The 14017-nt window shown below is 37.6% G+C and overlaps 1 protein-coding gene across 5 annotated transcripts in view; it reads right to left on the bottom strand.

Moving 5' to 3' along the window:
- MDFIC (MyoD family inhibitor domain containing) overlaps positions 1–7233 on the bottom strand; it is a 53711-nt gene extending 46478 nt beyond the window's left edge. For 2 of the 5 annotated variants that reach the window (XR_001875302.1, XM_017817874.1), the window contains exons 1-2: positions 7139–7233; positions 4959–5114 (exon numbers count right to left, since the gene is read on the bottom strand). Coding sequence is in view for 4 of the 5 variants with exons in the window: in XM_017817874.1 (XP_017673363.1) it covers positions 4959–5049 (91 nt within the window). In the remaining variant the exon portion in view is untranslated. Of the gene's footprint in view, positions 1–3251; positions 3292–4958; positions 5115–5394; positions 5454–5582; positions 5691–7138 lie in introns of those variants that run through there. The other 3 variants (XM_017817875.1, XM_017817876.1, XM_017817877.1) reach the window with 3 other exon arrangements.
- Positions 7234–14017: the final 6784 nt, after the last annotated feature.

Genomic DNA, 14017 nt, shown 5'->3' on the forward strand with positions numbered 1-14017 from the left:
CATGTCCGATTGCAAAAGGCACAGCAGAAAGACTCCTTAGGTGGTATATTCTGCAAGACACGGTTCTTTCTGCATTGTCTTTTCTCCTCGAGAGTGATCCTGTGTGCGTTCTCAAAGGAAGCAGCAGCGTTATACAAATGTACTAGAGATTTGACAGCCTAGACCAAATTTGAGTCAGTCATGATAACTTAAAATTTAATAGCAATATGCAAGTAGGTACTCTGCATTATTAGAAATATTAAATAAATACATAAGTGAAAACTTTTTTTCACAAATAAACACACTAATTATGCTGTCAGTTACAAATTTATGTCATTCATCCAACAAAGTTTCACATGCATACAAAACCAGTCTCATGGAAGGGCTAAGCAATACTTGGTAGCTATGGTTGTATTAGCAACAGCATGGGCCAGTAAAACTGGACCTGTACAGTGAAAGAGTTAATCTTAAGGACACATTCTATATTATACATGTTCCAGGGGCTTTCTACTTTGGACTAGGTCTCAGAATTAATCTCAAAAACTCAAGGCTTATTAGTGGCTAGAGTGTATTAGGCACATTCCTACAGTGCATCTTTCAGACTATTTTATGCAGAAGGAATTCAATCCAGGTCACTCCCTAGGATCACTCTGCAACGTAAACAAAAGCAGAGGTGGACAGCAGATTTACTTCAAAACTGCATTGCTGATCCAAATACAAACACTAGGATAACACGATCAGTGCTGGATGTTACTTATTAGAGGGGAAAAAAAGTTTAAAGCAAAGAGAAATCTAACTTCTGAGGGCCTGGAGTTGAGTTTAAGAATTACTGTGATATAAAATTAGCCTATGAGATGGAAAAATAGTATTTCAAATTTGAAGCAAGACCTTTACAGTCAACTCTATGAAGTAAAAGTCCATCACACCCATGTGGGCATGAATCACTTTACTAGAACGGTATGCATGTGAAACTGAAAGCAGAAGTAGTATATATATCTACTATAAGGCCTATTTACCAAAGTTTTAGATATTTTAGTCAGTAATATTCAATAAATGCCTCAGTACTGGCACACAGCAATGAAACAAATTAACACAGATTCTCTTGACTCTTGTCAGATTGCAAGTGGGAACACAAATATAGAGGAAGTATTTGCTAAGTTTGAGCAATCTGAGTACACTGGTTAACGGTTAAAATAAAAATCTATTACTCATAACACTGAGACACTGCTGGTAAAGTGGAATAATTATGGTGATAGTAATCATTGTTGCCTCAAGAACATCCAAACTTTCCCTGCATTAAGTCTTTTGTCACCCAGTCTCAGCAGGTTCCTTTAGTGCTCCCCATCATGAAAATAGTTAAGTATAGAAAACACAAAGAGATCTGAATCACATTCTTGAAGAAGGGTACTTTTTACTTTTTCTCAATGGAAGTATTGGTGAATATGGTTTCTTCAGACACCAACTCGGAACTGCATTGGTATCCAGCAACCACAAGATGATTTGCACCAGAGAGAAAAGTCATTTAAAGAACTTGACCCTTAATATTTCTACTAGACATCTCCATCCTCCTCCCCACCTCCCATTAAAATAAAAAATTCTAGTGGATTTCCATCATCTAAAGAGTTGAAGTACAATTATCAGTCTCAATTTCATAAGTTGTTTATTATTACTATTATTATTGTTTTTACTTTCTTTCTGAATTTAGAAACCTAAATATTATTAATTTGTTATTCTAGGTTACATTAGTAAACAATAAGCAAAGGTAAAAGCATTCCAAATACTTTATAGTTTTTCTAAAATGTGGCCCGATTCTCTAAATGCAGTTCTATGTCCACTGAATTTCTCTCTTATGTTCCATGATTTATTCAAGTGCAGAGGATTTAATTAAAAAGTCTACCCACGATCCAGGTAATAATCACACCACAACCTCTAACACACTGAACATTTTCCTTAGAGCAGAGTGTGCAATGGTCACTAATTGTAACATTCCTTCCTCAGTACCATTATTTTGGTATGTACCAGTTGAGAAAATACTTGATCACAGCCAAAATGCAGCGGTTTGAGCATAGATATGACACTATTTGCTGACTATATCACACAGGTAGAAGCAGTCATAATTTGGTTCCAAGGACAATGAGCTACAGGAGAAGAGAGGGCATGACCAGGATCTTGAACAAGGGTGCATGAGTAGAGCTACACTTTTGGAGGCATGTAGCAACAATTAACATGTTTGCAGAAATTAGGTTCAACCTTTTATCCTGTAGTGTGCATCTTAGAGCAGCAGACTCCACTGACACAGATAATGGTTTAAAGACTGAGGTTGAGTTTTGACATCGCCACAAAAAAATACACTGATTCCATTTGCTCTCTCTCACAGCACACTAATTATGAAGGGGCAAAGTTCCATACTCTCACTAATATTTATGCATTCATTAAAAAATGAACTAACAAGGAAGAACAGTGATGGGGGAGACATTGAGAGAGCATGTTGGTTAAAGTAACACACAAAAATTCTTTTAATTGTGAAAGCCAGAGCATGCCACACCTATGCAGTAGGCCAAACTATGTCTCAAACCCACAGTTTTCACCACGTCCACAACCTGATGAATATACTCGCAATCTGCCTAAGCTTGATTACTTTTGTCTGATTTTCAATTAGGCTGTGGGATAGCTATTTTTGAATATTCAAAATTCAATTGAAGTTTCATTTCCTTTCCTGGAAAAATACAATTAATCTTCAGCATCTGAATGCATACGATAGCAAGCAAAAGGAACACTGAATATCTGGATTTTTTGACTATACTTTACAGAACTACAGAAGAGGAGAAGTTTGTTCTCAGGATACGAGGTGTCTATACCAGTTAACAAATACAGAAAGCACATTAAAGTATGGTGTTACAAAACAAAAATTCCTTCCCACTAGAATGCCCTTAAAACTTTGATATTCATACAACATAAGCCATCTTCTTCTGATAAAAGAATCTGTACTTCTAGGTGGACACAGATTTCAAGTATCTCACTGTGAATATATGGAATCATTTCCAGAAATAATATGAATTTCAATCACAGCTTTTAAAATTATCGCCAGATTCTAGAGAAAGCACAATATCAGGTGTCCTGGGGGTAAAATAAAAGGATAGGGGCTTAGATCTTAGGGGCTTAGTCTTAGATCTTCAGCCCTGGAATATCTGAACTACCTTACCCTGTAACCACACACTGCAAAGCTGACAACAGAAATGCTGGAATATAGACTGGAAATGTTATGAACTCACCTCTTCCTCTTTCCACCCCCATTTCCCCAACAGACTTAAGCTAGAAAAAAGCAACAAATATCCACAGTTATCTTTAAATCTAAGTTTATTAGAATTAAAATTATGTATTTGAATGCTGAATTTTGTTTAAAAAACAACCTTGTCTTTATGTGAATTGTACATATGCTTTAAAATTGAGCATGTGCCTTAAAAGGTGTGGTCAGTGAGCAAACCTGAATCATTATTTGTTTGTACCTTACCGATCCCTAAGAAAACTGTCAGCTATACCTGTGTCATTCAGACTTTTTGCACATAACTTGTCAGTGGACAGATCAGTATTTGTTTACTTACTTTTCATTAAAAAAACAGAAGGGCATGTATTGAAAATCTTACATAAGATTTTAGTTCATAGCAAAAACTCAGTTTAAAGTGGCACTGTGAGAATGAGACCACTTTCCATGCTTGTTAGTACACTGACTTACAACTTGAGTAACTTTGATCTATGGCCTATATGTAGAATTTAACCAGTGTGGCCACTTGATCACATTACAGATAAGAACAACACACTGAAAATAAACACATATCACAGGTACTGATCGTTCTGGCAAAAATATGATTCTAACAGTTCAGTTCTGCATGCTTGATCTTCTGTATCTAATCCTTTTTTATTATTATTTTTTACTGTTTAGAAGTTATGAGTCATTCTCTAGGACAAAAAAAAAACAACCAACAATAAGATAAGCCAACTTGCTATGTCTCCCTGCCAAAACATTTTTTACTTAGCTATGGATACTTTCTGGTTTCTCAAATGAGTCTCCAGCTTTGATTTCACATAGCTATTGATTTTCCAAGTTATAAAAACACGACTACATCCTTAATCCACAGTTGCACAACTGTGTTACCAGGCTCTGCTCCAGTTAACCAGTTATGAAGAAAGTTACAGTTCTTCAACAAGCTTATTTGTCTGTTCTTTGGAGAGTTTTTAAACTCCTGTAGAATTCTGGAAAACAAGGTTGTAGCTGTAAACAAATAAAAAAAAAAACCTCCTCATCTTCACAGACCAGGACTCGAGAGGCAAATATACTTCCAGTTTTGAGGATAACCTGCAGTACACTTTGTCAAACTTCCCTACATGAAGGTGATCAGAGTACCAATATATTTTCTGCAAATGCAAATAAGACATAACATAAAGAATTTCTCTTTAAGATGAATGTACTTTTAAACAATCTATTTAACAGCTGAAATGAAACAGGTTATATTCTCAGAAACTGACTTGAACTGCAGCGTCACAGAGTAATCTAACAAAAAAAGAGCAAAGTGACCTCCAACCTGAACAACACTCCTGCTGTTGGATCAATCTTCCTTAACTTACTTCAAGACCTGGAAGAAGAGCTCTACAGGAAAGAGCAAAGAGCTTCTAAACATAAACACAAAGCTGAGAAACAGGAAAGGGATTTTTAAGGAGCAGCATCTGCCTCTGAACAACTGAAGTTTTTCAAGTACTGAAAACTGGTGCTGAGATCACTGCACCTTCTTTTTTCTTTATATATGGGAATTTCTGGTTAAAACAATAAAGAGGTGAAGTGAAAGTGCCACAGAGACACACTAAAGAGCGGAGGGCAGGGGAAGGGGAAAGAAAAGAGGGGTTAAAATTCTCAAAACAAATCAGTAAATGTATCATTCAAATAAAAGGCGCAACAATTACAGAGAAACTTTAAAGCAACTTACCTCGAGGGAGAGAGATCAAAGAGCTGTTTTCAGTCGTAGCTTGCGCTGGCCCTCCAGGCCCCGGAGGAAGAGGTTCTCTCACTTGGGACATCTGCCAGCTCTCGCGTCGAATAACAGAGAGCCTGCACCCCTCTCCAACAAAACTAACACGCGACCCTGAAGGAACAACCAAATGAAAAGGCTCGTTAACGTATTTTATGCAGAAAACTCACGGTTCGGGGCGAGGGACTGCGGAGGGGGAGCAAGGAAGCGGCGGCAACTTCGCGGCGCGGCTGCGGGCGCGCCCCCCGCCCCCTGCGGCGAGCGCCCGTGGGGCCAGGGGGCGGCGGCCGCGGGGCGGGAGCGGCCGCGGGCCCGGAGCCGGGCGGCCGCGGGGGGTGCCCGGGGGGGGCCCGTCCTTCGCGGCGGAGCGGGCCGGCAGCGCGGCGCGCCCTACCTCCGCATTTCCTCCCGCTCCGCCGCGCCGCCCGGCCCTCCCCCGCGCCCCGGCCGCGGGATCCTTCGCGTTGCTTCCCCGTTCTGCTGCCACCGCCGCGCCGTCCGCCCCGGCTGCCGCCTCCTCTCCCGCCCCGCGCCCGCCGGCCTTCCCCCGAGCCAGTGGCGCGCACAGCCTGGCACTCGCACCCGCTGTCCCCTCGCCGCCACAGTCACTCCTTCTCCATCATTTCCGGACAATGAAACATCCCACTCCGGCTGGCGGCGGTTCTGCAGTCCTGCCGCCCGCCAGCGACGGGCCCGCGGGTTGGGCTGGACTGGGCTGCGTGGGGCCGGGTCTAGGGGGCCGGCCGGCCGCGGGACGCCTCGCTGCCCCCAGCCGGGCCTCCAGCCATGGAAATTCCCCCAAGAGACCTAAACCCATCAGGCAGAAATAGGCAAGAAGGGAAAAAAACAGGATAATGTGAAAGGGAGGCTTTCCCGCCCGGGCAGGGGTTGCAGTGCGGCACTGGTAGCGGTGCGGGGCACGGCGCACGGCGCAGCGCTGCTCCCGACTTGGCCGCGGTGCCGTGATCGCCCGCAACCAGTTGCGCCTCGGCGCGGGGAGCAGCACGTGGAGCGCCGCAGGCCCCCGCCTGCTCTTCCACCCCTCACCTTCCCCTGTCTGGTAACATGCACATATATCCATAAAAAGGACTCCACAGCGGGCACACAGAAATATTCAAAGAACACGAAGAATACAACAAGCAGTTTTCAAAAGTAAAACCCTAGAGTGCAAACTACTTCCTGTGCTGTCATCTGCCAAGCAGTGTTACCTGGACTTTCTCCATATAGGAAATACATTTCTTTCCCATGGCACAGACTGATGTGATCATCAGCCTCATGCTCCGTTCTTGCCCACACCGTGGGGTACTGCAATTGTTGCTCATGTGTGTGCTGGTGTCCCCAACCTACATGCTTTGCCTTGCTTGTCACAGTATGTCACCTTGCGCTATCAAAGCTTGTCTATGTTTAAAATGTATTTTCCTTTAAATTTACAAGCAGGTTTTTTGTTATGGTTTAGTAAATATACTTTACTAATATATCTCATTACCGTGAGATACTTAGATAGATATGTTTATTGGGAAACAAAAGTAGGAAGACAGCCAAGTTATAGACTATCTGCATCCTAACATATCAGATTAGAACTGGTGGATACTTATTCTGATATCAGGTATGCTAAGGAATATGCTCAGGTATTAAAAGTTCACTTTTTAAAGTTTAGCATTTCCCTGCCATGTTTGCAAAACAACCACGACAGCGTGTAAATACCTGACTAGAAGCCAGTGCTGCGTGTAACTCCACACTCTTCAGGGCTAACTCAGACTTCAGAAGTCATCAGTAATTTTGCACCATTGTATAGCACTATTATTGACATTGTTGGTGCAAAAGAGAACAGTGTGACAAAAGGTGCATACACTTTCCTCTAAGAAATACTATAATTTTAAAGCATTTCAGTAACCTAAGTCATTCTTTAAATTTTTATATAACAAAATGGGGGGGAAAGGAATGTTTTTTGTAGGAAATAAGCTGTGTAAAAAAATCCATTTGGGGGCACACAAAGTTATTATTGTACTGTGGAATAATAATAATATTGGTTTCAATATCTACACTTCTCATCTGTGAAAACATTGCATAACTTTCCATAGTCCTCTCCTTGCTGTCCTGAGGGCAGAGCAATTGAGACACAAGGTAGAATGACTTACCTCAAACTCCCAAGTGAGTCAGTAGCAGAAGAGAGGTTATGACTCACTCTCGACATACAAGCTTGTGTTTTTCCCTCTGAAACTGGAAACATAGCAGAGAGCAGTGGGAGGAGCAATAATTTAGCCAGCCACACCCTGCCTTCAAAATATTTAATTGGATAATAAATGCCTGTGAAAAGATGATACTGTGCAGGGTTGGTGATTTGGGTTTTTTTAACCTTATCTATGAAACCATATGGTAAACTCCATGACTTTCAGTTTATCTTCTTTTAAAAGATCACTGGATGAGCTCATCCTCCCAAGGTTCAATTGTAGAATTTACAGCAACTAGATGAATTAACAGGATCTCCAGCAGACATTGCAGCTGATGTAGTGGGAGATAATCCTAAACAAAATCAGATTAAGAAAAGGTAAGAGAATTCAATACCCAAAAAGCTCAATTCACTGAAATAGCACATTAAAAATATTGTGCAATACATGATATATTACATACTAGAGACTGTGATGATTCTAAAAAGATGGGTCCAGTGCGGTCACTGTTAATAAGATATCACAGATGGGCAAAGCTCATTGGCATAAGCACTTCCTGACAGTACAACATACTTCTAACAAATACTCAGCTAATCTAAAATAATTGTTGTGTTACTTTCCTGTGTAATACGTATCATTCTAAAATGTTATTGAAAATTCCCAGAAAGTGGGCATTTCAGATATTAACACCAGCAGTCTTTCAAGTCAGCTACAAATATGAGATACGCTGTATCTTATTATAGCAACTGAATTATAGGCTGTTGCACATAAGTATTCCAATATAGTCTTCCATTGCTAGACCATAAAATTCAGGTCTTATAGGCAAGTAATGGCAGATTTTGGAGTGGATGTGAAGAGAAACTCAAAAGGTTTCTAGATGGAAAACAAGTACAGTTTGTAGGCAGGTAAAAATGTCCAAACCCCCCCCCCCAAACCAAAAAACAAACACCTCACAATAAAACCATGCCACCACCAACAACAAAAAACCCTCCAATTTTTTTTCTCTGTTAAAAAAAATGAAAACACATCTCTATTAAAAGCACACAAAATGTAGAATATAGTCATATGTCTTCAGGACAAAATTGTTTATCACCATTTCCTAGCCTGAGTTCCTACACAAACCATGCAATAGATATTACCTCCAATCAAAATAGACTTGTCACTGAACAAAGAAAGTGTTTTAGAAAGACAAAAGTTGTTTGTTTAAAGTAACCCACAACATCACAAAATTAACTGATGCAAAGTTTACTTACATTATTAAAATCTGGAGCTATATTTCTAGCTTGAGTTTTCCAAGGCAAACTTCTAGTCTTTGTGCTTTTTTGGGTATCAGATAGTTTGTTTTGGAGGAAGTTGTGGATAGCAGAGATGCTCATCTCAACAATGCATAACTCTTCCAATAAAAAATATGATCAATAGCTATTAATTAGGGATCAATGCAGGTCTAGGTATCCAAATTTTCTCCCTATCTTGACATTACTCTTTCCTCCCTAAGGCTACTCTTTAACTGATGCTGATTTCCTTCTGTCAGCAGGAACAGAGGAAGTTGAAAACATTTTCCATCCATCTTAACACTCTAGATCACTTAAATAGTTCTGAAAAATGGATAATAATGTTATTGAATTTAAATTAGCCTTCTGCTATGTCTGAGAATATGACTTTCAACTTTGCAATATGCATTTTTAACATATCTGTATTATTCTAAACTTCATTGCTCTTTTCAGTATTAGGATCATGGCAGGATCTCTGTCCTAAATATTTTATAGTGCAGAAATTCTGAAATGGGAGGACTGCTTTAGTTAAAAGGGCTAAATAAAAAACTTGGAGTTAAAACCAAATTATATTGTAAAATAACAAGTGAATAAAAAGATATAGAAGTGAAGCTTACAAATTAGTTTTTTTTTTTTTTAATTTAGATCAAAAGCAGAAATATATGCAGTATATGCATAAAAGCATAGTAAAAGAAAAAAAGTGCCTGCTTTGGAGTACCTTTGGTGCCTGGTGTTCATGGCCTAGCTTGTATACTACCCTTCTGCGAAACATCCTGTTTAAAGACATACATTCTCGGGTGCCAGAGCAGAGTTGATTGCAACTGTGTTCTAGATGAGGATTTGTACTTCATAAAGCATAAAGTGCTGTGGGATTGACAGTGCCTTAGACACCAGCTGGTCCTAACAGGGCAATCAACCCCTTCTAGGCCAAGGAAAAATCCACCTCCAAAGTGCACAAACATAGAAGCAAATAAATAGTTGAATATCTAAAATGAAACTAGAGACATGCTGACTTAACTCCTTCCATAACCAGAAATGGAATAAAGAAATGCATTCTCTTTTGGAGAAGCAACTTGTTCCAGTAATGCTATATATTGACCTGGGAGCAAGAGGGTTTTCTACCATAAATGATACTTTTTCAGGTTTGATGTTTTCCTGCCACAGGATGGACTCTATAGTGGGGAGAAAGGGAATATGAGGCTTAATGACTGCTTTGTGCTGGTTCAAGCTGTCAATTGTGAGTTAAACTCAGTGTAAACATGAATTTAAAATAGGAAAAGGGATTTTTCTCCATTTTATTTTTCTGTTTATAGTAAGTATAATAGTGTAAGAAATATTTTGTTTCTGTAAAATGTCTCACACAGGTGGCAAAGATTTCATTAAAATTGATAAATGATTAAGTAAAACAAATCTCTGAGATTAATTATTTTTGATGTAACTCCAGTGAAGTCCTAGGAGTTGCATGAAGACTAATTCAGCTCGACAAGCTTTGTCCTGCTTAGGGTGAAACACATCATGTGACATGGCTTATGGTAGTTTCAGCTATTACTTAGCAAGCTCAAACAAGTAGCTCACTCAAGCAGGTAATAGACCCCATGAAAAATAACAGATCATATATTCAGGCATGCAAAATGACGTTTCATCATAACAAAATGTCAACTAGTAATTCATTACCTTCCTACAAATAAGTCAAGAAGAAGTATTCAGTATTCAATTACAACTAAGTGTACTGGATTGCAACAGTTAATTTATTTGCATATATTCCTTCAGTTATTCAGTGTTTCACTTTGCAGTTAATATTGTTCCTTCATTAATAAAAAGCTTATTTAGGATTTCAGAAGAAACTTAACATTCAGCAAAAAGTAATGTTTCAAACTCAATACTGATTTTTTAATGCACTCAAGATTATTTGGAACTTGTCTTCACATTAAAGAACATCTCAGCAAAGGCAAGCAATGGACAACAGCATCTTTTGAGCTAACTGGGCAGGAATTTTAAGGGAATATTGATTAAAAAGCTAGCTGAACACAGAATATTGTAATGTGAGCTATGTAGAGACTTAGTAAATTTATAATCATGTAATGAATTTACCTGAAACATTGTCCTAATAATCCTAGAGGTTGTATTTATAGCATACAAAAAAAAAAAATTAAGCCAAATATTTCTGATGTTTTTCAGGGTAACAAGGCTCCTTTTGCTTCTGCAAATTCCTTACAATTGTGAGTATTCATGAAATTTACATTACCTTTTCTCAGCAGTATCAAACTAATCCCCAATATCAAATGATGTTTAGAAAAATACCATATCTCGAATTCTACAAAAAACCAAAAATATTTCCATGTGAAAAGAATACCTAGTGAATCCTTCCCAAAAATTTTAAAATTATAAATACTAAACCAAGCATGTTTTACAAATAGAATCAATAATGCAGTGGAACAGAAGACTGTGATATATTGCTTGTGAAATCATGGTAACACATCCTGAGATCTATAAAAATTTAGTTAATTTTGTACATCTTTAATATGAATTCATAATACAGAGTACAGTTGCTCCTTTTGAGCTGCCAGGGAGTACACTATGAATGAGTATTAAAAACATTGTGCATTCTATCTTATATTTTCCTAATACTCTTACTTACATATTGTGTATTATTCCTAATACATATTCAGAGCACATATTGTAACAGCTCCTTTGGAATCACTAACATGTATTCTGTGAATGTGTATTAACAGTTGAATGCATTTGCATATTATGAGTCCATAATACTGAATGCACAACCTTTGACAAATCTTTGATAAAAAGTCATTGCTACACAGAGAATCAGAATTTATTTTCTTGTGCTTCTCACTCACAACTGTGCCATCTTATACAGTTATTTCTCACTCATATCTTTACAACTGGAAAAAAAGTAACCAGTACCACAGTAATTCTGGGAATTATAGTTTTCTTGAAGTAAAGTATTTCATGAGGTTGTTTTTTTCCTCTCTTTGTTCTATCTCATAATCAATATTTTCTTTCATTGCCTGAATATATCCTCCTAGCTTTTCATTTTGGCATCCATATAAATGACTGGACTAAAGTCTTATCATCAAGTGTTCATTCGGATAGTTCATGTAAAATGTAAGTCATAGGAAAAACTAACATAAAAATAAACCTCAGTCAGTTCTACTAGTATTTTTAACTATCATGATTTTATTTGTTTGTATACTTGCCTAAAATAATGGGGCTTTTACCAGCCAGGAACATACAATTCTCTACATTGAACAGAACTAAAATTAAAAAATAATGTTACAAAATAACATGATTACAAAACTTCATTTGGATCAAAAAGTTACTGTTTGTCTACATTGACAGACAAGCTGTCTTGCAACCCATTCAAGTAAAAACGGAAAGAGACACTTCATTTGTCTAAAACAAGGAATGAAGGAAAAATAGTCATCTGCTTCAGTTTCTTACTTTGCTAAATGAAATGAATACAAATCTTGGGTCTAGGTTTGATCTAATTCTGTGACTACACTGTTAGGATGGGGATTTTCCCTAGAAAGAGAAAGAAAAGCTAAGGAGCACTTGGCTTTTGCTCAGTTCCCTTCCTCGTCCTATAGAGTTGCTGAAATAACTAGAAAGACACAAGAGGAAATTACCAATGCCATTTCAAGGATAGTCACCATACCAACTATTAGTTTTAAAATACTTTCAGTTGTATTATTACTTTTTAAAATAAAGCAAAAAGTATTTTATCTCGTTTTCTCAAATGAGTGAACTTGGTAACAATTGAATGACTTAGGCCTCACATTGATGCAAACAAAATTAAAATCTTGACCCATGGATACAGCAATCTGTAAACTATTACATTAATTTGCTCTACACTTTGCAGGGAAATATACAATTTGGGAATTTGGTAAAATAAAGCTAGTGTTTAAGAAATACACAACAGATTTCTATACATATCCATTAATGTCTGTCTAAGTATCTGTCTAGACATCCATAGTTAACTACACTCACAGTGTGCATGCGTAAAGGATATGCTACACTAGACCATGAGATTATACATTTATCCTCATTTGTGAAGGTGGATGCCCAGAACTCATGAATGGAAAAAGATATGTTATAAAGTATTTAATCCTAATCAATATTTATTAACAGAGACAAAGTAACAGTAACAGAAACCTAAAATATTTTAGTAAAAAAACCAGTAAGATGGACTTCTTATCGTGCAATAATTAATGAAGTTTTATGATTTATTTTAACCCTAAAGTGCATTTCTAAAAACTCTAATTATACTAATGTAATAAAAAAATACAATTGTCACTTAATTTCATTAAGCATAACAGATGACAGTTTCATAGATTAATGCTGAAACTTGTGAAAATTGCAAGTTCAGGTTGAAGTGACAATAATATGGTAGCAATGGGATAGAATTGTGCTTCTCACTGCCTTAATCAATACTAAAACTTATTTTTTCATGTATAAAGAATGTTTAATTTCATTAATTTATTACTAGGTTCTTTCTGCTTAAGTCTTTCTGTCTTTGGATTTTGGTTGCATTTTAAAATATTCTGCCTGCTTATAAATCCACAGCCAATCTCATAAAATATCACCATTGGGAAAGAATCAGTTTTCTGCGTGCCATGTGCAATTTGGGAGATTGATTGTATAACTAGATCAATTACAGGGGACGTGGCTCTATGAAAACTGGAAAAGTTGTACTCTTGTCACCTATGCTATACTCTGTGCAAAATCAGAAGATTTACACTTGTTCAGCTTATGATACCTCACTTATCTTTGCAAAACACAGGCTATACCTACAATCCCCTAGCAAAATCTAGATGTTTAGTTTCCATTTGCAAGCACACATGCTACCAAACCAAGTCAGTGTTATATTTACCTTAGCAGAGCCTATATCATAGGTCACAGATCTGAAGCTCTTGAGCTGGGACTGAGAAGATCCTACCATAAAATATTTTCATTACAACTTTATGATTCAACACACAAACACACACTCCATGCTACTGTGCACAGATGAGGTTTGCTTATGTCACACTTTGTGATAGACCATGTAGTTGAACCAGTTAAAAACTTTAATTTCTAATGCAGTTAATAAACAGTGGTAAGGTCTGTGTACAGTAGACTTTTATAGACAGCTATCAGCAAGAATGCTCACAGCACCTGAGTAGAATAAAAAAGGCAATTATTTGGACTATTTGCTTTAAGTATGGATAAATAACATATAATAAAAATTGATACATAAATTTAAACTTCAGAAGTAACAATGATGGCAATTCCCTTTTAAGTCAATACAAGAAGGGTTTCTGGAGCAAAGTTTTATCTCTGAGTTGGGACACAAAGACCTTCCCAAGTAAAAATATAGGCAGTACCAAGTATCAGACCGTACTGAAACCTACTCCTGTCAACAGGTCTAAGCTTGTCTTTGACACTGCTAAGGACTAGATGTAAACATTTTCATGTTGACTGTAAATGACCATGAACCTGTTGTTTGCTTTCTCTGCTAATATCACATATTTCTGCCCTTCTCAGATTGTATAAGCTGTAAGTGATGAACTTGCAACTTATATTGCTC

The sequence above is a fragment of the Lepidothrix coronata genome, unplaced genomic scaffold, assembly GCF_001604755.1.
Source record: "Lepidothrix coronata isolate B3197 unplaced genomic scaffold, Lepidothrix_coronata-1.0 Scaffold63, whole genome shotgun sequence".
In the NCBI taxonomy this organism is placed as follows: domain Eukaryota; kingdom Metazoa; phylum Chordata; class Aves; order Passeriformes; family Pipridae; genus Lepidothrix; species Lepidothrix coronata.